Consider the following 27,880-nt stretch of genomic DNA (forward strand, 5'->3'; position numbering starts at 1 on the left):
TAAAAGGAACATGAAACGAAATACTTGCTAAATTGAATTATGTACAGAGAATGTCTTCCATTGTCAGCAGCTCTGTGGTGCTTTACATTTTTAGAAGGATCAACGATGACATTCACATCCAATCGCTTTCCAAACGAACCTGAGGCCCTTTCCAGAAATCTAACCTCACAATCAACTATGCACAATAAAGAATGTAAAATATGAACAACTTTCTTGAAAGAAAACTTTTAAGACCCAGAAATTCATAACATTCCTAGTGTCTTTAGAGAAGAAATCAAACAAGATCTGAAGGATCTAACTCTCTTGTGGGGTTTTCTGAGGGCCTTCTATAAATACCATCAAAAGGAAGGTTGAAGTCTCCAACCGAATCATCCATGAAGAAGGTATTGGCCAACCTATTAGAGTTCTTCAAGTTAACGTGCTCGTGCTCATCTAGACTTCTATCAGAGAAATTATCATAATAATCGTGACGATTGCTATTGAAATTTGGAGGTTCAAGAAAGCTTGTCTGGGGATCTGCAACTTGTAGTCGAGTTCTATCCCACCACTGGCTCCTGATAGATTGCGCCATGCTACTTGAATCATCGTGATGTAGGATGCTCTCCCTTAAAACAGGAGCAGATGTGGTAGCTTCGAGATGACTTTGAGATCGGTCCTCAAATAGGTGCTCCCAGTTGTTATCAACTGTATCCTTGATTTGCACAAAATGAGATGGCATCCAAGGATCTTTAAGGCGTTCATTATCACTATGAGATGGCCTGGATTCAATGCCTCTTGAATCACTACTCGTATTGTGAGGATGCGAGGTATAATACCAATCAATAATGTACCTCTGTCCACCATCTATTAACCACATTGAGCCAAATCCAGCTCCCAAGTTGTTGAGAGGCACTTCCCTGGAGAACAAGTTATTTCTGTCACTTGAACCTCTAAAGTTGGGATTCCAGTGCTGTAACTCTGAAGGTCGATATACAGGTATTATATCCTGCACCTGCAGCTTTTGCTCTCTGAACGTTTTGAGCGTTGATAGGAACTGTTTTCCTTGATCATCAGGTTCCCAGGAAGGGTAGCTATTTAGAAAGCTGCAATTGTTTGACATGTACTGTTTTTCAAAAGCGTCTTAAATCCAAAAATAATCCTAAAACAGGCTGCAAGTAGTCATTAGACCAACCTCAGAAATGATTTCTCCATTTTCCCTTGAGAACTTCTCTGCAAGCGGGCGGAATTATATGGCGCTCCATATTTGCTATTGCCATGATTCTGAAAATCAAACACGCTGAAGCTGCAAAGAAAGACATTATATCAGTGCTTAACAATTGAAATGTGCATGCTCCAACAGTGGGAGCCACCAAAATATGAATGCATAAGAAAGTAAGCTGGTAAAATTACTAACCTGCACACATGGCCAACACCCTCAACATGAACAGTGAAGTCCACAATGAAATGCAAAATGTCATCTACCCTCTGACAAAAACTATCCAACTATTAGGGACCATCATCTCAAGGATTCTCAAGATAGGTAGGTAAGGAAATTATCCTTAAAAAACGAAGATCACCTTTGGCACAACAAATAGCAATAGATATGGCGTAAGAAAAATTGAGGCCATCTCCTCAAGTAACATCATTCCAGTATACTGCACAATAAGTTAATAAGAAGTCAGTAACAATCTCACACAGTAAAAAGTACTAAACAATCTATCCGTCGACAGTCAAACTCTTGCATAACCTGGTTATACATCAATGAAATTCTCTAAATGATACAAAAGGTACATTCTGGAGAAGAATATGACTTCAAATAAAGGAATCAAAAGCCTACCACTGGAGCTACTTAACTTCTTTTTTTTGTTGTTGATAAATTACAATAATTTAAAAAGGTTAAAATATAGAAGGCTACACAGAAGAGTCAAACTTCGAATCTAATATATATAAACCAAACCCACCCTCAAGCCTGGAACATGAAAAGGACTAAAAGGGTAAATCACCAAAAAGTGAAATTATGAAAGATCATGATAATGGTCTGTCTAGTCTGAATTTACAGTGTATGATTAAGTTCTATTGAAGCAACATTTAGTTATTAACTCTAAAAAGGATTGTTTAAAGAGCCAATGTGGTAATGATTTGCTTTATTTCATAAAAAATAAATGATTTTCTTGAAAAAACTAATAATACGCTCTTAATGAAATCATTAAATCTAGACATTGAGTTACTACAATGAAGTGTCCCTTCTCACATTTATCTGCTTATAAGTATCCGTAGGGCAAAAGCACCTGAAATAAAGTTTCAAACTCAATTCGTGCAGCCTCAGTATTTTCTTTCCCTCGCCATCTCTTTGGCATATAGTGTGTATGTTGGACAACAAGTGACATCGCTCCCTGTGGGTCAAGGACAAGAAGCTCATCTGTTATTGCAGCCCTGCTTATAGCTGTTATAGTTCCAAATACAGCAGCATACCAGAATAAGTTGCGACCAAATATCTGCAACATTTGAAGCAAAAGAAAATGCAGCATCAGATAGTGCGAATAGCATAAATGAGCAACTCTGCAAATAAATATTTGTTGGTTGTGGAAGTTTAAGTATTTTACATGGCCTTCCAGCAGAGATTCTTCTAGAAAAGCAATGATAATAAGAACAGCAGCAAATCCACCGGAAACAAAAGAAATGAACTTTGCGACGATAGATATAATAGGCGATGGGAATTGCTTTAGATAATCAGAAGCATGTATGACACTGCTGGTGATGCGATGCTTAAACAAATGATCAACCTGAAAACAAAGAAGACGTGCACAAGTATAAAAGTAAAAGCCATAACAGAATTCAAGTATGCGGATGGAAAGTACCAAACAATTTGTGGAGCAAAAGAGCTAATAAAAACCATAGCTCACATTCTCACTAGAATGTTAGCTCACAATATAGACACACGCACAAAACCAATCAATTGCACCTCAAACCCAAACTAGTTGGGGTTGGATGCATGAATCTGTTGTAGTCATTCCACTTAACCCATTTCATTTGGCTCAGTCTGTCTGTTACATAAATATGTTACAGAAAGTCTATCGTGCAATAGAGGGACTATGGAAAATATAGAAGTAATATACAGCTGAAAGGCGATAAGCTTGACGAGTTATAGTGACATTACCCTATACCCATACAAGTAACCTGAAAGCAAGAGAGTAAACGCAGTATGCTAAACGCATTTGCCCTTCCCAAGTCCCCATTCCCACCCCTCACCCCCCAAAAACAATAATACTCCTCTGTATATGTGGCACATTTTCCTTTTTACTTTGTCCCATCCTTTGCCCTTCCCAAGTCCCATTCCCACCCCTCACCTCCAAAAAGAAATAATACTCCTCTGTCCCATTTATGTGGCACATTTTCCTTTTTTACTTTGTCCCAAAAAAAATGATCCTTTCCTATATTTAGAAACAACTCCACTTTAAACTTCCTATTTTACCTTAATGAAATGATTTATAGCCCCACAAATGACTGTGATTTGTTTTAGGCCACAAGTTTCAAAAGTCTTTCTTTCTTTCTTAAAACTCCGTGCCCGGTCAAACACCGTCACATAAAATGGAGTAATAACCAAAGAAATGGGACCAAAAGAGAGATCCAAAATGACAAGTTCCATGTTTCTCAACCTATCAAGCTCATACCAGAGAAATGATACCTCGTTGAATTCCCTAAACATCCACTTGGCAAGATTTGACCATCTGCGAGACGATGCCGTACTTGGATGGTTGTAAAACTGTTCAGCATGCCTCAAGAAGAGATACACCAGCATGAATATGACGAGAAACGGAGATAGGAGAAGCATTAAAACTCCAACAATCATAAGCCTTTTCTTTAATGTTTTAGGATCAGAAATGAATTCCCTCCTTATACAAAAGTTTCTGCAGGAAAAAAAAACCCAGTTAAATTGTAGGAGTGGAGAACAAATTAGTAAGGGCATATGGAAGAAAACAAACTTCATTTACTTAAATTAGAAAGCACTACATGGCAATTTGACCGCAAGGTAGGGCATACTGTCAAATACCTGTCAAACATGCTCTGCAGTATGCACCAATTTAAGGTCCATTCAAGGGTTTTTGTCAGTATTAGACGACTACGCACTCCATTGGGGCCACATTTGATAGTTGGACCAGCGCCAGGTACCCAGTGAGAAATAGGAAAAGCAAGGAGCCCTTTGTTAAGCATTCCTATCAAATAATTTTCCTTCCGCATTAATCGCATAACCACATCATGAATAGAAAGATTCTTGACTACACAGAGTTGTTGCAATTCTTGTAACTGAACAACCCTTTCAAGAATAGATGCCCATGGAATGGTTTGTATCTCATTGTCTGTCACATGAAGACTGCACAAAAGCATAACACCATTGTGATTAGCTAGAGGAATGAAAGACTCCAAGACTCTCATAGTGATGAAAGAAGTATTGGCAGGCAATGATAACATGCAATATAAAAATTAAAAAAAAACAATCAGTACATCTTGAGTTTCCATTAATTATAACTAAAGCAAGAAAAAGAAATGAATGATATGTCAGAATATTTGACTTCCAGAAAATCTTTTAATATATTTCAGCGCACCTTCTGTAATAGAACTGACGGATTGCCAGGGTTTCTTTTAGCTGTGCAAAAAACCTCAAGAAGCAAAATATCCAGTAGACAGAAAATATCCCCAGGTAACCTAAAACAATGGCTTTGAAGAGCGTAAGAGGCTTCAATGGGTGCAGATGAAGAGCTTCATTGGCCAGATTACATTGCTTGATTCCAGATTCCACAGCATCCATTCCACATTTTGCGTTGCGGAGCCCATTCCAATCAACATACAACAGAAAAAACCCAGAAAAGCATATGGTGAAAGCTAGGCTCAGAAGTTCAAATATCCACTTTATAATAATGCACCATAATCCTTTCTCACAATAATAGTTGTAGAGCCTCTCAAAGAACAGGTCCAGATCAGCAATTGGCTCAACATTCAAGCTCTCACCATTAAGAAGCCCAGATGGGCTTTCACTACCAGGACTTGGTGCTATGCGATAGTCCGACAGTTCGATTTCAGGAGGCACATCATCAAGCAACCCTGTTCTCAACGATGATTCGCCATGCCATTTCCATTTGAATATGTTAAGGCCACTAGCGCCTTTTTGTCCACTGAACATCATTCATGTACGCTGACCATATGCAAACACAGCCTGACCATTCCCCATGCACCAATTAATTAAAATACTGCACTGAAAAGTAAAGAAAAAAGAAAAAGAAAAAAAAAGTCATTCTTCAGCTGGTCTTCAAAGTATGAACAAGTATGCTCCTACCTCAATGGGGTTCTTCATTGGTTGTTAAATGGTTTTAGGAAGAAGGATAATGAACATGTAGAATCATGCTTTAGCATCCCATAAATGATAAAATCAATCACGGAAGCATAAAATCATCAATGATTGTTTTATCTAAAGTTTTTCCTTTTCTATATATTAGTTAATAATATGTGAGAGTCCGACAGAGCTCCAGTTCTGCTATTAAGTACCGAAGCAAAATGACTACTTAAGCCTTGAGTAGAATGTCTTTTGGTCCTAGTTCTGCAAGACTCAGTTACCAGACAAACTCAAAGCATGTACCAAAGAAGACATGAAAACAAAGGTCACAACTCATAAGATCAGCAGATTCAAAGTTTTGCTAAAAGTTAGTTAAGGAAATTCACTTGCTTGTCACACTTCCAGTTGTAAGCCGCTGGACGTTTTACACTTACCAGTACTCAAGCAGATTTTAGTAATTTTGACAATTTCAAAAAGTTTTCTGCAGATCGGAGCTGGTTCATGGGTCTATGATCCTTTACATATTGAGTTGCATGTCTCCACTCAATGATAGGACAGGAGTAGGTCTTACAGTTCCTTTCCTCCTAGTATTTCAAGGGGAAAATCAATGGTGTTTGACATGCTAAGCGTGTGTTTGGGGTTTGAAGGGGAGGCATTGAATTTTTTGATGATTAAAAGGGAGCGAACCAAGGAGGAAGCATTAAAACTGCAGGACAGGACAAAAATACTAGGAAAAGGAGGAGGGCGGAGTTGAAGAAACATGACTAGTAAGGAGGGCAGACTTTTTCAAATTTCACTAATTGGCTAATTAACTTACAAGTATCAGGAGCAAAGTTTACATGAACCAATAGAATGTGTGCTTCCCGCATTCACAATTTGCAAATATATGCTGAATAGAAACTGAGGCTGATATATTACAACAAACATGTTGTTGCAGGTATCTGATCATGAGCTGATAATGCTCGATTGCAAGGAAACATGTAGAGGTCAATATATTTTAAATTTGATTACATAACTACAGATGCCGAAGAAAGCATAGTGGGACAATTATCATGTTCTTAAAGACCAATTACAAATGGCCACACAAATTGAAATAGTAAAGAAATGAACTTTGCGCCTAACACAACCCCAAAACTAGCTCATGAGGGGAAAACCGGAAGATTGTCGAAGACCGTATAAGGAGACCAAAAACCCCATCCACAATCGATGCAGTACTCTAACACACACCCTCCCCCCTCCCCCAACCGCACACATCTAGAGCGAGGACGATATAACATGGGGGCTCAACATCAAGTAAACCAAGAACTGAGATGCATTTGGCTATGATACCATGTAGAGAAATGAACTTTTGATCTAACTCAATCCCAAAAGCTAGCTCATGAGGGGAGGCTAACCCAAGACCTCATATAATGAGACAAAAGACCCCATCCAAACCCAATGTGAGACCCTAATAGAAGCAAATAAAGGAGGATTTGAGGAGTTGAATTAAGAAGTTTCATAAGAGTGGGAAAAAAAATCGCAAAGATGCTTGATAACTTACATGAATTGGAGTCACCTATCAAAAAGAAAAAAATAAGCTTACATGACTCGGAGAAAAACAAGCTAGCACGGATATTGTTGGAGGAGGACAAGCTACACAAAGAGTAATGAAAAGGACAAGTTGGAGATCTTAGTAGTACAGAAGGTTAGCTGGAGACAAAATCGAGGACAACGTGGTTAAGGAAGAGAAAGGCAATACTAAGATTTATCTACAGAATGGCAAATGTTCATGGAGATAAAACTCTACCGCAGAAGATTGAAAGTCGCGAACTTAAGGGGCAGTAGCAAATCCATGAGGGAGGAGTACAATTTTGTCCACAATTATACACTGAAACACAAGGAAGGAAGCCGGTTTTAATGGAGTGCGATGCGGAGCATCAATTATCCTGCTTTCTCTTTGGTTAATTTTATTGTGTATCATCTACTGCCATAGTTGAACAAGGTTTTCCAAATTAGATAATGTAGCCAGTCAAATACAATAGCCAATGTAGTAGTCAACTGGTCTAAAAAGAAAATTGATGATTCATATAATCAATCCCAACTAATTTCGAATTAAGGCCGTCGTCCATTTATTGATATCTCAATGGTTGACAATATTCCAAAGGCTACAACTTTCTAACTACAAGCTCTGATTATCTCGTATTCATATATCATACATTGTCAATCATGATACACTACAAAATACCCACTAATCCAATTTCAAGAGTCACATATCATATTCACAGTAGATAATTTTACCCATAAAATTGCAAACTATATGACACTACACATGCATTGTCCTGAATCCTACAATAACATCAATAACAAAGCCCAGTTCCAAACAAGTTGGGGTCGGCAATATGAATCCTCTTTGACCATGTTACTTCATATCTTGAATCCTAACCAAAAAAAAAAATCACAATACAAGATAGGTAATACAAGAGAACAAAGCAATTTACCTACAACTAGATTCACTGTCTCCACCAATACCCAGCTGAAATCCTCAATATACCATAAAGTAAACAACTAGGTGAAGCAATTCTAAGCAATTCCCAAAAAAAAAAAAAACGGTGTTCGGACCAGCTTGCCCACTATGTTCCCAAATAAAGGGATTCTAAACAACTAAAAAAATCCCAATTGGGAAAGTGGTTTTTTTTTGTGTGTGTGTGATGATTGTACGAACAAGCTTGCCCGTATCCACGGCTAAAATATATGGGCTCACACTGAGGGTATAGGGGATTTTAAACCCCAAAATATTTAGGTTTTTCCCAAAATAAAGTGAAATAAAAACTATAAATTTCCCAAACAACCTCAAAAAGGGTGAGGCAAAAAGATTAGATGCTTAACAGGCGGTGGTGGATGAAGAAGAAGAAAGACGGCCGCCGCCGGTCGCCGCCGATAGAGAGTTTGGGTTGCGTGGAGAATGAAGGGGAGAATTACGTAGCGGGGTTCCGTTTAGTTTTCGTGTGCTATTGTAGATTGTTCTTCTTCTTCTTCTCCAAGTCCAATGCGTTAAAATGAAAAGTTTGCTATTCTCTTTTGATTAAGAGTTTCCTTTGTTTAATTATTAAGGAGACGTGACGATGGCTACTTTGCTTTCTCCTCATCTATTTAGTACTCTCTAAAGGTCTTCTTTTTTCTTTTTCTTTTTAACCTTTGGGCTCAATTGGTACAAGGAATAAAATATAATTAATTTCGAAATAAATTTGAAATCATTTTATCTCACGTTTAGTTAGGATAAAATTGAGGTATTATAATATTATTTTTATTCCTATGGGAGGTGGGACAACAATCCGGAATAACTAATTCGGGGATATTTAATCATGATATAACTTATTTTTCAACCAAACGACCCCTTAATATTCTTTTGGGCGAGTTTGTGTACTTATATGGCCTTTTTTATAATTGAGGTATTCGAGCTAATTTGCATGCAAATTAGTTATACATGTATCGAGTAACTATGTCTACCAAGACTTTGACAAATAAAAATATATTGTTAACATCACATAAGTACATGCCTCGAGCATGTACATCAAATTTATATTTTGTATAACTATTCAATTTTCGATGCCTGCTAATTTGACTAATTCAAATTTACATCGATTAAAATCTATTAGAGTAGAAACGCGCCCTATTAATAAGGTTTAAGAGTGTTCATTCCCAAAACTAGAACCTTAAACATCTCATTAACGATGTAGGGATAAGCTCGTATGGAATGTTGCAGTTAAAATGTGACTAAATGGTTTATGATGTCTTAGTAACTAAGGTTGTTAGTACTAACTAGTTTTCCGAATGTTATTCTGAAAATAATTACCATTTTGTTAAAGTTATTTGAGGAATAGAACATACTTAACTAGATAGCATAAGGTCTTTGGATATGAATTCAAATTTGTTGGGTTATTGGACTCTAGTTGACCTAAAAACAACACATAATACTATTTGTGAAATATTATTTTTAACTTTCATCACAAAATGCTTAAAGATAAATTAATATGTTATAGTTTTAACTAGAGGTGTTAATGGTTCGGTTCGTCCGGTTATTTTATAAAATTTGTACTATACAATTTTTCGTTATTCTATTATGTATAATCAAAATTAAACTTTTCAAAATCGTCCTAATCATATCAGTTTCTCTTCAGTATTAGCATGGTTCGGTTAATTTTCGGTAATTTTTTTAAAATATCATGTAAAAGTCACTAGTAGAAGTAGAAAGCAATAACATAAGTACTTATAAACTATGTTGATATTTCTATCTCTTAAAAGGGAGTTTTTTTTTTGTCCATGTAGATATGGAGCCTCATCGCGGGCTTGTAATTGTTTTTCATGTCCATCTCCTATATGGGCCTAGATACTAATGGGCTAATTTCTTGGAAAAAATGACACTGAATAGGCGTTCTCAAAATAATAGGCGAAAAATCTATATTTTTATATTTATTTTTTTTGTGTGTGTATATATATATATGTTATATGCAAAAATTCTATAAATTTTATACAATATTTAGACTAGCGAATATAAATAGTTTCTAGCACGGGCTAAAAGTGAAAAAATACTAATTTCTTTGATCACTTTCGATTTTATAAGAAATAGGATCATTACACAAATAGCCGCTTGGATTTGCTGTTTTCTTTAGTGTACATAAATAAAATATGCTTAAACACATACTAGTCTCTAGACATGTGCGTTGCACGTGTATAAATAAAATATGCTTAAACACAACTTTGGTCGGTCAAAAAACCGACCAAAGTTGGTCGGTTTTTCAAAATATATATATATATATATATATATATATATTTTTATTTTATTTTTTTTATTTTTTTTTTGAAACCGACCAAAGTTGGCGCAAAAATGCGGGAAACTATTTTTGAGTCCCGCAAATTTTATGTTTCAAGAAACCGACCAACTTTGGTCGGTTTTTCAATTAAAATAAATAAAAATTAATATTAAAAAAACCGACCAAAATTGGTCGGTAATTCGGCGGATCATTTACAAAAATTAACCAACTTTGGCCGGTTATTTTCGTGCGAAAATATAATTAAAGAGTATAAATCAAATAAAAGACAATCTTAAAACAAAATGTACCAATGGTCTAGTGGTAGAATAGTATCCTGCCACAGTACAGACTAAGGGTGGCAAGTGGGCCGGACCCGGTTCTAAGTGGGCTTCACGGGCCCGGTCCTAAGTGGGTTGGTCCTATGCGGTCCGGTCCTAAACGGTCCCGGGCTTCGCAGGCTATTGCTGGAACCGACTCGGGACCGGGACCACGAACTAACGGTCTCGGGTTAAGTGGGCCGGTCCCAGGCCCAAACGGGCCCAAACAGGCCCAACAGAAACTTTGTATTTTAATTTTTTTTATATATAGAAGTTAGAGAAAAAAATAGTAATAAAGATATATAAGCTATATTCGATTTATATACTATATATACATCTTAATATATATATATATATATATATATATATATATATATATATATATATAGTATAGTATAGTAGATCTTAAGATATATATACATCTTAAGATATATAAGCTATATATATATATATAGTAAGATGTATATATAGTATATCTTAAGATGTATACTATCGAATATGACTTATAAACTATGTATATATATTATAGTATATATATAGTATATTATAGTATATATATACATCTTAAGATATATATAGATATACTCGATATACATATATATATATATAAGCTTATATATATATACTATACTATACTATATATACATCTTAAGATATATAAGCTATATTCAATTTATATACTATATAAACATGATATATATATATACACACACACTATACTATATATACATAGTATATAAGTCATATTCGATAGTATACATCTTAAGATATATATAATATATATAGTATATTAAGATGTATATATAGTATAGTATATATAGTATATCTTAAGATGTATATATAATATATCGAATATAGTTTATATATCTTAAGTTGTATATATAGTATATATATATATATATTATACTATAGTATATAAGTCATATTCTATAGTATACATCTTCAGTATATATATATATATATATATATATATATATATATATATATATGTATGTATGTATGTATATGTATGTATGTATGTATGTATAGTAAGATGTATATATATTATAGTATAGTATAGTATAGTATATACTATATATACAACTTAAGATATATAAGCTATATTCGATATATTTCGATATACATATATATATATAAGCTTATATATATACTATACTATACTATAATATATATACATCTTACTATATATAAGCTATATTCGATTTATATACTATATATACATCTTAAGATATACTATATATACATGTATATCTACTATATATATCTAGTATACTATGTATATATAGTATATCTTAAGATGTATATGTAGTATACTATGTATATATAGTATATCTTAAGATGTATACTATCGAATATGACTTATATACTATGTATATATAGTATAGTGTGTGTATATATATATATATCTTAAGATGTATATATAGTATATAAATCGAATATAGCTTATATATCTTAAGATGTATATATAGTATAGTATAGTATAGTATATCGAATATACTATGTATATATAGTATAGTGTGTATATAAGATGTATATATATACTATAATATACTATATATATACTATAATATATATACATAGTTTATAAGTCATATTCGATAGTATACATCTTAAGATATACTATATATACATCTTACTATATATATATATATATATAGAGAGAGAGAGAGAGCTTATAGTATATATAGTATATCGAATATAGTTTATATATCTTAAGTTGTATATATATACTATACTATACTATACTATAGTATATAAGCCGTATTCGATAGTATATATATAGGCTTATATATATATGTATATCGAATATAGCTTATATATCTTATGAGATGTATATATAGTATAGACTATAGTATAGTATAAATATAAGCTTATATATATATATATACTATACTATATTATACTATATGTATAGCTTAAGATATATAAAAAGACAAAAATATTGTAAAGAGATATTCAAATCAATGCGTTATATTTTTATTATAGCATTAAAAATCATGGCAATATCTTTCTTAGTCTTCCTCCCCCTATGGAATGAGCACAACAAGGTGCTAATACCACCATTGAGAAGAAAAAGAAACTAATCAAGATGTGCCAAAATACAAGTTACATATTAATTTACATGGTATCTCTTACAAATTTCATAAATCCTTCAAGGTCCGGAGGAATTTCCGTTGGTGGTGGCGGAAATGAAGCTTGCTCATCACCGCTTCCAGGCGAAGCATCATCCTCCGCAAGTTCAACTAGCATTTCTTCGTAAGCTTCGTCTACCTCTGGTTGTGATTCAGCAAGTCCAAAATTTCTTCTTTCCGAACGGATCTAATCTCTGAAAAGAACTGATTTTTCCAAAGCTCTCCCTCATAGACGCTCTATAATCACCGAGTTGAAGTCTTGCTTGACTGGAAGCGCTCTCTGATGCCACTGTTGAAGCTTGAATAGTTAAAATATCTCGGGTCATCCTTGAAAGAATCGGAAAGTATTTTTCTTTGTCCTTCCACCATTCCAAAATATTAAAGGAGCCGTCGGGATTCACTTCCTCAATTCTCTGTGACAAATAAACTTCGAGCTCATTTAGTTGTGAAAAATCACTAGTACTATAACCTTGAGAACCCCTGAACCCTGCCCAAGCACTAAGTGTTCTTACTCCCGCAGTTCTTTTAGATGATTGAAAAATAGAAGAAGAAGGAGTTGGAACATTTGGTCTAGCATGATCTAATGCAACTTGATAATCATTATAAAAAGTTTGAACATTTATTTTAATTGAGGCTATTGCGTTCGGAAGTTTAGACAACTCCTCATCTTCAAGTGCTAAACCATTATAAACAGTTTCATACCAAAATTGAGGACCTCCTAATTTCATAGTAGGATTTAACAATGCAGCAATACCATAAATAGGGGGAATAGGGAAAAAATATTTTTTAAACTTTTTTCTCATGGAATCAATAGCAAGTTGATAAATTTCCTCACCCTCTGAAAAATGATCAAACAAATTTGCAAGTTCTGCAATATAAACTAAACAGTTAGAAATAGTAGGATAATATTGCCCAGAAAATTTATTTGTAGCAATATGAAATTTTTTTAAAAAATCTACAAGCATTTTAACATTAGCCCAATCCGCATTTGTAAGGTGTTCATCATCATCACTTACATGAGCATTAAACGTTGAGTTTATGGGGTTTCTATATTCATATGCAATAACTAAACTTTCATACATGTAATTCCATCTAGTTGGACAAGGTTTAGGAACCTTTCTTTCTCTTAGGCCAAATTCATCGCATCCTTTAAAATATTCTATAAGTCTACTTCTACGGTTTGAATAAAAAAGCCAGTTAAGAGCCATTTTAACCTTTTCCATTTCAACATTTAAAATTCGCAAACCATCACCCACAATTAAATGGTAAATATGACAAATACATCTAACATGAAAAATGTTACTAAATACAGGACTTAGTATAGTGGTAAGCAAGGCTACAATATTTGTGTTACTAGTAGCATTATCCATTGAAACTGACATTATTTTATCACTAATGCAAAAATATCTACAAATATCCGCAATCGTGCTAGAAATAAACTGCCCTGTGTGACGTTAATATTAAAACTTAAGAGTTGGAACGAGTTTACCGAATTGACGAACAACTTGTTGGAAATTGATTATCGTTGAAGACTTCAATTCACCAATTTCACAATTGTTTCACAAATTGTAACAATAAAGTAAGCAATAGTAGCAATTATAGAAATAAATTAGAGAGAGATTGTGATAGATTGATGATTTTGTAAGAAAAACTAAAATAATGATGGGGTATTTATAGTTGAAAATAGGAAAAAGTGTAATTATAAAAAGTTTGGGATTAAAACAAAGTTGAGGGGTTAAATGACTATTTCATAAATAGCCAACGGCTATTTTTGACAGCCCAACGGCTATTTTTTTTTTTAAAAATAAAAAATAGAAAAATATCCGTTGGGTCCGCTAGGCCAGCTACGGGTCCGGTCCCGGGCCCCGGCGGGCCAAACGGCCCCGGGCTTGGCGGGTCCAAATCATAGGACCGGCCCACGAGACCGGACCAGGCCCGCTAAAACCGGACCAAACGGTCCTGACCCGTTTAACCGTTTGGCCCACGGTCCTGGGCCGGTCCCGGGCCTGGACCGGCCCACTTGCCAGCCTTAGTACAGACCCCGGTTCGATTTCCAGATGGTGAATCTTTTTATTACATAATTAAAATACCGACCAACTTTGGTCGGAAAAAACCGACTAACTTTGGTCGGGTTTTTTTGTAATATTTTTTTTTTGAATTTAGTTGAAATCAAGCGAGTTGTGAAACAAAAGTCGACGAAAGTTGTCACAAATTACGTTCATAAATTGTACTGAAATTTAGGTCCAATATCACTGAGCTTTTCTCCCAATATACTTGGAGTTACTGGGTGATACACCCATCAAATTGAAGTTCTACGAGTCTAGTTTCTAACTCGTTAAACCGTTATTGATATGACGTAGGAGTAGAGAGATATTCGCGTTTTTGCGAGAGTGCACATGTAGCCCAGTTGGGACCCACTTGAGGGGGGCACCAACTTTACTTCTTTTAAAAGTCGTTTCAGCCTCACTTCTGGTCATTTCTCACCCAAACTTCGTCCATAAGCTCTCCAAAACCCTCTCTCACATATCTCCAAGATCCAAGAACCAAATTCAAGGGAAATAAACTCAAATCATCATCAAAAGTGTTAAAGACTACAAAAGAATGCTTCTATGATGTTGTGGTGTGATTGAGGACTCTTGTGAGCTAATTTGTGATGAGGTTTCTAGTTGTAGCTGCCATCTAAGGTATATATAACATCTTATTGATTGTGTCAAAGGTGAATCTTGTGTTGGTTATGTTGTTTGAGTGAAAACCCATAAGATAACACTTGAAAGAACATGAGACGTGACTATCTTTTTGTTAGACTGTTTTGTGGCAACATATATGGTTTGTGGTGGCTGAAAATTATGAGAAATAATTTGATAATATTATGGTTGTTGTTGTTAAGATTTTCTAGGTGTTAATAAAGTTGATTAAAGAAGAAAACATGAAAAATAAGTTATTGACTATAAAAGTTAAGATGCTAGGCGTGTGGACTGTTTTGAAGATTATTCTTATGATGTTTTGGGCTGAAAATTATATGGTAAATATAAGTATAATATTATTGATTTTGTAAGCAGATTCACGAAGAACAAATTGGATTCAAACTCTAGTTTGTTATCGTAAATCGAGTTTGCCGCTCGTCGGGATTGTAAAAATATTTTCAAAGGCTTATTATGAGTATTGTTGATATTGCTTGGTTGTTGTTGGTTGTTGTGACTTGTGAGAAGTCATATAAACAGGGAAGGCGATGTCCGTTTTATCATAGAATAAAGTGTGTCTTTCAAATGCAATAAGTTATGGCTTTTCGTTTTGTGACAATAGTATTATTCATTGCTTGTAGACACAAGAGATGCAAGTTAAGTTAGCTTGAGGATTGGACGGGATATTATAAGGTATGTAAGGTCTTTCTTTCTTTTCTTTGGCATAATTTAAGTTGCTCTTATAAGGAATTCAAGGAGGCGAGTCTTTGTATATGTATTATTCCGACGATTAAGGTATGTTCACGAGTATAGTCATACGTATGTTGAAATGGATTGTATTGGTCATAGTTTCATGTATTCTTAAGGAGTAAATAGAGCCTTCCGAAAGGTCATTATCTTCTATATGTAACAAGATGTCCAGATGTCAATTAAAGATTACGTACGAATGGTCTAAAAAATCAGAAGCAATATAATGTTTGTATAATGATGGATAGTCATATACGAATAGTTCATCAAGGTAGCACAATGTATAATTTGCAGAATGATAATAATTATTCGACCTAAAGAATGATACGACTTTCAATACTTACACATTTGTATTCACGAAACTGATAAAGACCCACGAAGATAGTCACGTTGCTCTTAAGTTAAATAAGGTTGATTATATATGTTAAGAGACAATATACGTTACCTATGGAGTCATAAACTATAGAATATGATAAGTTTAGCAATAAGAATATAAGTTGATAGAGCGTAAATCCTACAACTCTTATTACCAAATATATGTATGTATGTGTGTGTGTATAACGAGAAGCCTCATAAGCTAAGCATATTGCATGACTATAAGTAGATATAATCATTTAATCCCAAAAAACTAGTCGTTAAGTGAAATAAGGATAGAAGTGCGATTCTGAAATAGTTACAACGTTCTTTACGGCTAAATAATATAGAATATGAAGGATAATACAGCAAGAGGACAAGTAATAAGGATTGGTTGTTGTAACGAGCTACCCACGAACTTATATGTTTATGAATACAAGTTTACCTATTGATGATTGAATGATGTCTGCACGAGTGATATGAAATGAATATGTATAAGACATGATTCCTACGAACGGCCTATGAACCCATAGATGTACAGTGAAGCCCTATGGACGGTCTATGAACGCATAAGTGCATGATGAAGAATGGTTATGGACGGTCTCAGTTGCACGCATAGCCAGATCTTAGTATTGTGAGCCATACATACGGTCTATTATATTATGCGTACGAGCCACAAGATATTCATGATTGTTGTGAGCCATATGGACGGTCTACTATGTTGCGCGTAAGAGCTACTGGTTATTCATGTTGAGTGAACCTTATGGCCGGTCTCTGCTAAAATGCATAAGTGCCACTTTTATGTTTTTGTTTAGCCCTAGAGATGTTTGATTTGCTTGAGGTAAGTATTCAGATATAAGATATGATGGCTAGAAGAATGTTATAGATGAAGTTCCATAATATGATGGTTTCCAGTTCAGAGATCACGTGGGAACAAGTTTAGGTAAATCATGACGCGAATTAGATGTATATACGACCGTCGCGACATTAGAAGTTCTCGGCCCACGGAGCCTTCCCTTTTCCAGTCTAAATCCTTTGTAAGGTAAGTTAGATAATTCAATACTATAGATATGTTACGAATCAGAATAAGGTAAGTATGATTCCCCGATTTCATTGACCCTCCAATTACTTTCAGTATATCATATATACACGTTAGTTCAGTTTCAATTCAGTTATTCATATGTTGTCTGCCTTACATATTTGGTACATTTATTTGTACCAATGTCCCATCGTTGGGGCACTGCATTCATGTATGTAGGTTCGGGTATCCAGTTTGATGGGCTCTTATCATAGACGGAGTTGATATCCAGTTGAGTATTGGCGAAGCTCCATTTCATCCGGAGTACAGTTGAGTCTAGAGGTTATCAGACAGTCCTAGAGCATAGGGAATATATATATATATATATATATATATATATATATATATATATGGGTAGGTTGGAGCCATGTCCCAACCATGTTATATAAGTAAGATATTTTTAGAGGCTTTTGTAGACGCATGAACACGTGGTTAGTTATGTCGCCGTTAGCAACATGATGTACATCGGCTCGAGTTTAAGTAAATCAGTAATCGTACAGAATGAGTCGCTATGTAAGTGAGGCAGTTGGTGCATGTCCACCTCACTTAGGTTGGGGTGTGACAATAGGCAAATAAACCAACATATGCTATGAAAGAAAATGACCATACGATAAATATTGGTTTCTTGCATTTTGCTTTACAGATCTATTGACGGGGCAAAAATAGATCAACAAAGACGTAATGTATAAATTATAGTAATTTGATTAGGAAAATCGATACAGAAACTTGCGCAGATCTAAGATACATTAGGCGAGATGCAACGGAGACTAATGTCGTCGCCATCTCGACTTTTCTTTCCAATGAAATCACCCAAAACCCTCTCTTTTGTTACTGGAGAAGATTTGTGTAGTGTTTTGTTTCCTGTAAAGATGGATCTTAATTAGGAAAATGACAATTAATTAAGCTAAAGAATGTAACATCAACTTTATCCAAGAATTTAAAGGTAAATAAATGGAAAAAAGTAATGGTAAAAAAGGTATCTCCAAACGTCATTTTATCTCATTATTTCACTATTTATAGGCATTTAATAGATGAATATAGTCCATTCATGTATTATTTACTGAATTTAGTGCATTAATTACTCAAAGTACTCTTCAAATTCTTTAGATACAACATCACGCTAATGACTTTTCATTTAATCAATTATCTATACTATTTATTAGAGGGTCAATTTACTATTTGGTAGTATTAAAATGTTATAAAAATAGTGTTTGTATGGGAGGTAATTTATTTGATCAACTTTTGAAGGGCATTTTCGTAATCCAACTTTCAACTTTTCGAATATAGCTTATATATATATATATATATATATATATATATATATATATATATATATATATATATATATATATATATATATATATATATATAAAGCGGTAACAGCTATTTGGATTAATTCTTCTAAATTGATCTCGAATCATGTATAATACGTGTATAACTATTCTATAATCTATGTATACTGATTAGGAAAAATAAATAATGAACCCGACCGACTATTTGTGTAACGATTCCTTTTCTATAGTCGAAAGTGATCAAAGAAATTAGCCCATTAGTTAGCGCAATCCAGGCCCAATGTGGGCATGAGAGCTTAAAAGCTTGTTTTGGGCCATTGAAATGAAGATCGTACCCATTCTTGAGCTCATAAAATTAGGCCCAGTAAGGCACCAAATGAGGGTTACACGATTTATATATAAAAAAAGATCCTTACATGAATAAACGGTTGGATTTATTGTTTAATTTTTTTTAGCAATTATACATAGATTATACACAGTTATGCACATATTATACATGTATTAAACATCCGAAAGCTATTTTTAGTTTAAGAGGTTGGGATATTATAACGACCTGACTGGTCGTTTTGAATATTTTAACCCCGATCCCCTAATTATTGCTTCCTCTCTTTTGTATTATGGATATGTGATTTGATGGGGGTGTTTGGTTTTGGTTTCGGGCGAGTTTCGGAGTGGAATGAGACATCTAATCCCTAAGTCAGAGCTTTAAGTTGAAAAGGTTTATCGTAGTTTGACTTTTGTGTAGATGACTCTAGAATAGAATTTTGACGGTTCCAACAGTTCCACATTGTGATTTTGGACTTAGGAGCGTATCCGGATATCGATTTGGAGGTGTGTAGGTCGTTTCTGTGCGAATTGGCGAAAATTAGAAAATTTAAGGTTTGTAAGATTGGAAAGTTTGCCCAGGAGTTGACTTTGTTGACATCGGGGTCGAATTTCGATTCCGAAAGTTGGAATAGGTCCGTCATATTATTTAATACTTGTATGCAAAGTTTTAAGTCAATCAGAGTTGTCTTGGTATGAATCGACATTAGTTTTTGGAATTCAGAAGTTCATAGTTTCATACGCTTAAATTGGGTTGCGATTCGTAGAATCGATGTTGTTTTATGTGATTTTTGGCCTCGAGTAGGTTCGTTATATAGTTTGGTACTTGTTGCTATATTCGGATGGTGTCCCGGGGGGGCCGTGTGTGATTCAGATTGAATCCGAATTAATTTTGGACTTAGCCTCATTGCTGAAGTGTCAGCCTTCTGGTGTCATCGCACATGCGGAGGGAATGGTGCAGGTGCAGACTTGCAAATGCGAGTGATGGAGTGCAAAAGAGAAAAGGGCTGCCCAAGCCTGGGATCACAGGTGCGAGATAGTTTCCGCATCTGCGAGTCCGCAAAAGCGGAAGAAATGGTCGGAGATGTGGATTGTGCCAGCTTGGTCGGTCATCGCAGAAGCACAGATTATCCGCAGGTGCACGTTCCCAGGTGCACGAGTTTTGCCGCAGAAGCGGATTTCCCTGACCTTAGTGGGAACATCACCTGCGATGATTTTTTCGCAGGTACGACATCGCAGATGCGATTAAAGGCCCGCAAAAGCAAAATCAGTGGGCAGAAAAGACCTAATTTCGAGAGTTTGATTTCATAATCTATTTTTTGACCTAGAGAGCTTGGTTTGTGGCGATTTTTCGAGAGTTTTTCAAGAAAATCATTGGGGTAAAAAATTCTAACTCAGTTTTGGTTAAATTACATGAATCTATTATTAATTTTATCATTTAATTAGTGATTTGAGTTGGAAATACGAGGAAAATTGTGAAAATTTCCTAGACTAAATTTTGAGGCTTTGAAAGGTGATTTGAGGTCGGATTTGAGTAATTCTTATATGGTTGGACTCGTTATCGGATTGATATTCGGATTTTGTAATTTTGGTCGGGTTCCGAGATGCGGGCCCATGTTGACCTTTTGAGCTGACTTTTTATTTCTTAGCAAATATCGTAATTTTATTGTTCGAAATAGTTTCTTATAGTTTATATTTATAGTATAAAGTTATTTAGTCTAGATTTGAGCCGTTCATAGTTGGATAATTGAGGAAAATGCCTATTAGTGGATTGAGTTTGCGTGTTTCGAGGTAAGTATCTTGCCTAACTTTGTGTGGGGAATTACCCCGCAGGATTGGTATTGTTTGTGATAATTATGATGTGTGGAAGTCGTGTACGCAAGGTGACAAGTGTGTACACCGGCTAAAAGTAAAAATTATCGGTTTTAGCTGTGTAGATTTTTTTCATGCCTTAATTGAGTTATCTTAATATGTTATATTCATCATCATTAGTCATTTTCATATGTTCTACTCGTCTTATCTCTTACTTGCTAATTGCTCGACACGTTTAGTTTAAGTTATTGTTTCCTTTATTCCATATTCGTTATTTAACCATTGAACTCTTTATTTGAAGTTGTTATTCTTGGAATATCTTGTTGTTGAAATTAGTATTGAGCTATAAAGGTCGTGATTCGCATTGAGACAAAGTGTTAAGTTGTGAAATACTATTCTTGTTGATTTATTCACTACCAGTTGTTCTTGTTGAGACTCTTATATACATTGTGGTTGAGCCATTGGCTCTTTATTGCGAAAACACTGTTATTGTTGATTTCTTTAGCAAGTTGTGATATTGAGTATTTGAGGTGCGATTTGTGATACGTTGTGATATTGATACACATACGATGGTCTAAGGTTTTGGGGTTGAAATGCATGCGGTGAAATAAGTTGGGCTTGATACGCGTGGCTAGTAGGGGAACTACTAGAAGCCACGCGATGTGATAAGGTGGGCTAAAACGCGGAATGCTATTTCGTTAAAATGATTTTCAAAACTAAATGCAAGGCTCCCGCGGTGATATAAGAAAAGATTATGAATTATTCTTGTAATTTGAGACTACGAGGTGGTACCTCGGTAGTGACTCTTGTTGGTATTGCTCTATTGCTGCACTTGTCTTTGGTTGTTTTGTTTCCTTAACATATCATTCCTTGTCTTCTCCGTGTTGCATTATTTGCTTTAGTTCCGTGTAGCTAACCTTGATATGTTATTTGTTGTTTCAATTTCATTACTTTCATTACTACACTGCCATACACTTGTGCAGTTTTTCTTATTTATTCCAGTAGGGCCTTGACCTGACCTCGTCACTACTCTACCTAGGATAGGCTTGGCACTTACTGGATATCGCTGTGGTGTACTCATGCTACGGTTCTGCACATCCTTTGTGCAGATTCAGGTATCTCCTACCATTTTAGGCATCAATGAGCTAAGTTCGTACTTGAAGACTTCAAGGTACACATGTCGGCGTTCGCAGGCCTCGGAGTCACCTCCTGTCTATTTCTATATTTTCCTTCTTTTACCAGACACAGTTGTATAGGGATGACTATGCTATCGTTGTAGAGCTTGTGACTCGATATCATCAGGTTTTGAGGAAAATTGTAAATGTTGAGCTTTGGAGTTTTCTTTATTAAGAAATGTTGAGTATTTGACAGTTCACTTGCTATTTCAGTTATATTTCGCATGATTGTTAGGCTTACCTAGTCTTAGAGACTAGGTGCCATCACTACATCCTACAGAGGGAAATTGGGGTCATGACAAATTGGTATTAGAGCTCTAAGTTTATAGGTGTTATGAGTCACAAGCAGGCTTAGTAGAGCCTCGCGAATCGGTACAAAGATGTTTGTACTTGTCTTCGGGAGGCTATGGAACTGTTAGGAAAAGTTTCACTTCTTTGATTCCTTATCGTGCGAATTTGTTGGCTTCGAAATTCTAAATCTATGTCTTTCTATTCTTTCATAGATGGTGAGGACACACACAGATGAATCGGATGATAAGACACTCGTGCCCTGCCAGAGCCGCAAGAGGTCGGGGTTGGGGCAGAGGCCGAGGATGGGCATGTGGTACAGCTAGAGAACCTACCCTAGATGCTATAGAGGAGCCACCAGTAGCTCCAGTTGGAGGGCAGGCACCTGAGACCCCTGTAACTACCCCCACACTTCAGGAGACTCTCGCCTAATTTTTGAGCATGTTTGGCACTTTAGCACAGGTATGGTTGATCCCACTTACTCCTGGCATATCTCAGGCCGGGGGAGGAGCACAGACTCCCGCCGCCCATACCCCAGCACAGTGGGTCCATGTTGACCAGGTCCTAGAGGTCATACCAGTGCAGCCGGTTGTCCCAGTTCAGTCCGAGGTTAGGGCGGTAGCTTCTTAGGGGGAGGAACTCAAACTTGAGAGGTACAAAAAGTACCACCCTCATACTTTTAGCGTTTTGGCGACAGAGGATGCTCAGGGGTTTTTTGAGGATTACCACCATATCCTTTATACTATGGGCATACAAGAGTCGAGTGGGGATTCCTTTCACTGCGTTTCAGCTTAAGGGAGCGGCTTATCAGTGGTGGAGAACGTATGAGTTGGTTAGCCCAACCGAGGCAACTTCACTCACTTGGGCTCATTTCTTAGAGATGTTCATGAGGGAATTTATTCCTCAGAGTCTTAGGGATGCATGGCACGCAAAGTTTGAGCAGTTGCGCCAGGGTGCTATGCCCGTATCAGAGTATGCAGTATGGTTCAGCGAGTTGTCGAGGCATGCACCTGCATTAGTTTCCACTGTAAGAGAGCGAGCTCGTCAATTTATCGAGGGGCTCAACCCCACGTAGTAGATTTAGCATGCCTCGAGAGTTGGAGACTGGCATCACATACCAGTAGACTGTGGAGATCACTCGGAGATTGGAGGGTGTGTGGGGCCTAAAAGAGAGGAGAAGGAGGCCAAGAGGCCTCGAGATTCTAGCACATATAGTGGTGCCCGTGCCCCAGTTGCAGTCCGTCATGGTAGAGGCTATGTGAGATGTCCTGTTCATTCAGCACTCTTATAGGCCTCAGGATGCCTATTATGCACTGCCACTATCTAGTACATCTCCTGCACGGGGTATTTTCAGTGGCCCAGTCCAACCGACCGGGCCCGAACCAATTCCGACAGTCACGTCCTCTGATAGCTTGTTTTAAGTGTGGTGACACTCGTCATATGGTGAGGGACTGCCCGAGACTTAGGAAGGGTGCACCTCCACAGACTACTCAGGCCCCACGTATTCCACAGGACCCTCAGGCTTCTCAGGCCGTGGTTACCGCACCAGTTGCCACTCCACCTGCACAGCTAGCTAGAGGTGGAGGTCGGGCAGGTAAAGGTCGCCCTAGAGGGGGAGGCCAGTCCAGATGGTATGCTCTTCCTACTAGGACGTAGGCAGTTGCATCAGACTGAGTTATTACAAATACCGTTCCGGTTTGTCATAGAGATACATCTGTCTTATTTGATCCAGGCTCCACTTATACTTATGTATCATCTTACTTTGCCCCATATATGGGTATATCCCGTGCTTCTTTGAGTTCTCTTCTCTATGTGTCCATGCTTGTGGGAGATTCCATTATTGTTGACCGTGTGTATCGGTCATGTTTAGTTGATCTTGGTGTTTTTGAGACCAGAGACGATCTATTGTTGCTCAGTATGGTAGATTTTGATGTTATTTTGGGCACGGACTGATTGTCACCCTATCATAATATCCTTGATTGTCACGCAAAGACGGTGAGTTGGCTATGCCAGGTTTGCCACGGTTGGAGTGGAGTGGTACCTTGGATTATGTTCCTAGCAGGGTGTTGTATTTTCTTAAGGCACAACAAATGGTTGGGAAGGGGTGTGAGGCATATCTAACCTACATGAGAGATGTCAGTGTTGATACTCGTACCGTTGAGTCAATTCCGATAGTGAGGGATTATCTAGATGTATTTCTGGCGGATCTTCCTAGCATGCCGCCCGACACGAATATCGATCTTAGTATTGATTTGTTATCGGGCACTCAGCCCATTTTTATTCCACCATATCGTATGGCCCAAGCAGAGTTAAAAGAGTTAAAGGAGCAGTTGCAAGAATTGCTTGATAAGGGTTTCATTCGGCCTAGTGTGTCACTTTGGGGTGCTCCAGTGTTATTTGTATAAATAAGAAGGATGGTTCTATGCACATGCGTATTGATTATCGATAGTTGAACAAGGTGACAGTGGAGAACAAGTATCCATTACCATGCATTGATGACCTATTTGATTAACTATAGGGTGCTATAGTGTTCTCAAAGATTAATTTGCGGTCAGGCTATCATCATTTGAAGGTTCGGGAGCCAGATATCCCGAAGACTGCCTTCAAGACTTGGTATGGTCATTACGAGTTCCCTGTGATGTCATTTGGGCTGACCAACGACCCAACAACATTCATGCACTTAATAAACAGTGTATTCTAGCCCTATCTTGACTTATTCATCATCGTGTTTATTGACGACATCTTGGTGTACTCCCGGAGCTGAGAGGATCATGAGCAGCACGTGAGGATCATGCTCCATACATTGAGAGAAAAGAAATTGTATGCCAAATTTTCAAAGTGTGAATTCTGGCATGATTCAGTGGCGTTTTTGGGTCATGTAATGTCAAGTGAGGGGATCAAGGTAGATCCGAAGAAGATTGAAGCAGTGCAGAGTTGGCTCAGACCGTCTTCAGATATTGAGATCCGGAGTTTTTGGTTTGGCACGGTATTATTTCCGATTCGTAAAGGGTTTCTCATTGCTGCACCTATGACCAGATTGACCCAGAAGAGTGCTCCGTTCAGGTGAACCGAGGAGTGCGATGAGAGCTTTCAAAAGTTCAAGACTACTTTGACTACAAACCAGTGTTGGTGTTGCCTACGGGTTTGGGGTCTTACACTGTATATTATGATGCATCGCGTGTTGGCCTTTACGCGGTGTTGATGCAGGACAATAGGGTGATTGCCTACGCATCTCGAAAGTTGAAGGTGCATGAGAAGAATTATCTTGTCCACGACCTTGAGTTAGCAGCTATTCTTCATGTCTTGAAGATTTGACGGCACTATTTGTATGGTGTTCCTTGTGAGGTCTATACCGACCACTGAAGTCTGCAACATCTGTTCAAATAGAAGGATCTTAACTTGCGTCAGCGGAGATGATTAGCGTTACTTAAGGACTATGATATCATAATTCAATATCATCCTGGGAAGGCCAATGTGGTGGCCGATGCCTTAAGTCGTAAGGCGGAGAGCTTGGGCAGTTTAGCATATCTATTGGCAGCAGAGAGGACATTAGCATTGGATGTTCAGACCTTGGCCTACCAGTTGGTTATATTGGATATTTCAGAGTCGAGTCGAGTCTTAGGCTTGTGTGGTTTCTCGGTCTTCTCTATATGATCGTATCAGAGATCATCAGTATAATGACTCCTATCAACTTGTCCTCAAGACACGGTTCTGCACGGCGACTCCATGAAGGTCACTATTGGGGATGGCAGTGTGTTATAGATGCAAGGTAAGCTATATGTGCCCAATATAGATAGATTGCATGAGTTGATTCTTCAGGAGGCCCATAATTCGCGGTACTCCATTCATCCTGGTGCCGCCAAGATATATCAGGACTTGAGGCAACACTATTGGTAGATGAGAATGAAGAAGGACATAGTGGAGTATGTAGCTCGCTATCTAAACTGTCAGCAGGTGAAGTATGAGCATCAGCGGCCATGTGGATTACTTTAGAGGCTAGAGATTCCAGAGTGGAAATAGGAGCGAGTTACTGTGGATTTTGTTGTTGGGCTCCTACGAACTCAGAGGATGTTCGATGTAGTATGTGTAGTTGTGGATAGGTTGACAAAGCCGACTCATTTCATTCTAGTGGTAGCTACTTATTCTTTAGAGTAGCTGGCTCAGGTTTATATTAGCGAGATTGTCCGACTTCATGGCGTGCCGGTATCCATCATCTCTAACCGGGGTACGCAGTTTATATCACGATTCTGGAGGGTCGTACACCATGAGTTAGACACACGGGTTGAGTTGAGTACAATATTTCACCCTCAGACGGACGGGCAGTCCGAGCGCACTATTCAGATATTGGAGAATATGCTTTGTGCATGTGTGATGGAGTTTGGGGGTTCTTGGGATCAGTTATTGGCACCTGCGGAATTTGCCTACAATAACAGTTATCAGTCGATCATTCAGATGACTCCATATAAAGCCTTGTATGGGAGACGGTGTCGGTGTCTGGTAGGTTGGTTTGATCCGGGTAAGGCTAGGCTATTGGGTACAGACTTGGTTCAAGATGCTTCGGAAAAGCTTAAATTGATTCAAGATCGGGTTCGCACAGCCCAATCTAGACATAAGAGTTATGCGGATCAGAAGGTTCGCGACGTTGCATTCATGGTTTAGGATCTTGCTATGGGTTTCGCCCACGAAGGGTGTTATGAGGTTCAGAAAGAAGGGCAAATTAACCCCTAGGTATATCACGCCTTTTATAATTATTGAGAGAATTGGAGAGATGGCCTACAAGCTTGCACTGCCATCTAGCCTAGCTGCAACTCGTCCAGTATTCCATGTTTCTATTCTCCGAAAGTATCACGGTGATCCGTCTCATGTGTTAGATTTTAGCTCAGTCCAGTTGGACAAGGATTTGTCTTATGTGAAGGAGCCGGTGGTCATTTTGGACAGTCAGGTCCAAAAGTTGAGGTTGAAGAACATTGCTTCAGTGAAGGTTCAGTGGAGGGGTCAACCAGTCAAGGGGGTGACCTGGGAGACCGAGCATGATATGTGTAGCCGTTATCCTCATCTTTTCACTACTTCGGGTATGTCTCTGTACTAGTTCGAGTGCGAACGTTTGTCTTAAGAGGGGGAAGATGTAATGATCCGGCCGGTTGTTTTGAGTATTTTAGCCCTGATCCCCTAATTATTGCTTCCTCTATGTTGTATTATGGATATTTGACTTGACGACGATTTTTGGTTTTGGTTTCGGGCGAGTTTCGGAATGGAATGGGACATATAGTCCCTAAGTTGGAGCTTTGAGTTGAAAGGACTAACAGTAGTTTGACTTTTATGTAGACGACTCCGGAATGGAGCTTTAACAGTTCCAACAGTTTCGTATGGTGATTTTGGACATAGGAGCATGTCCGGATGTCGATTTAGAGGCCCGTAGGTCATTTCGGCGTGAATAACTAACCCTATATAATATGTGAATAACTATCTATAATCTATGTATACCGATTAGAAAAAATAAATAATGAACCCGACCGACTATTTGTGTAAAGATCCCTTTTCCATAATCGAAAGTGATCAAAGAAATTAGCCTATTAGTTAGC

The 27,880-nt window shown here is 37.1% G+C and overlaps 1 protein-coding gene across 6 annotated transcripts; it reads right to left on the bottom strand.

Annotated features, from left to right (window-relative positions):
* On the bottom strand, nt 1-8,411 carry LOC107804901 (autophagy-related protein 9-like). Of its 6 annotated transcripts, XM_016628852.2 has the most exons (11): nt 7,786-8,411; nt 4,584-5,230; nt 4,031-4,351; nt 3,665-3,887; nt 2,583-2,762; nt 2,452-2,474; nt 2,231-2,372; nt 1,557-1,634; nt 1,394-1,464; nt 1,172-1,282; nt 1-1,082 (listed from the first exon to the last, which is right to left on the bottom strand). In XM_016628852.2, the coding sequence occupies exons 2-11, from the start codon at nt 5,159-5,161 to the stop codon at nt 275-277; spliced, it is 2,535 nt and encodes an 844-aa protein (XP_016484338.2). In that variant the 5' UTR covers nt 5,162-5,230; nt 7,786-8,411; the 3' UTR covers nt 1-274.
* Between the last annotated feature and the right edge of the window lie 19,469 nt (nt 8,412-27,880).

The sequence above is a fragment of the Nicotiana tabacum genome, chromosome 12 (genome assembly GCF_000715075.1).
Source record: "Nicotiana tabacum cultivar K326 chromosome 12, ASM71507v2, whole genome shotgun sequence".
Classification (NCBI taxonomy): domain Eukaryota; kingdom Viridiplantae; phylum Streptophyta; class Magnoliopsida; order Solanales; family Solanaceae; genus Nicotiana; species Nicotiana tabacum.

Bases quoted from the DNA above. Each gene is read 5' to 3' on its own strand.
- LOC107804901 (XM_016628848.2), bottom strand. From the start codon at position 5,161: ATGATGTTCAGTGGACAAAAAGGCGCTAGTGGCCTTAACATATTCAAA. The intron at 4,352-4,583 runs GTGCGCTGAAAT...GCTTTTGTGCAG, and splicing joins CGTCAGTTCTATTACAGAAG to TCTTCATGTGACAGACAATG. The intron at 3,888-4,030 runs GTATTTGACAGT...TTTTTCCTGCAG, and splicing joins CTGCAGAGCATGTTTGACAG to AAACTTTTGTATAAGGAGGG.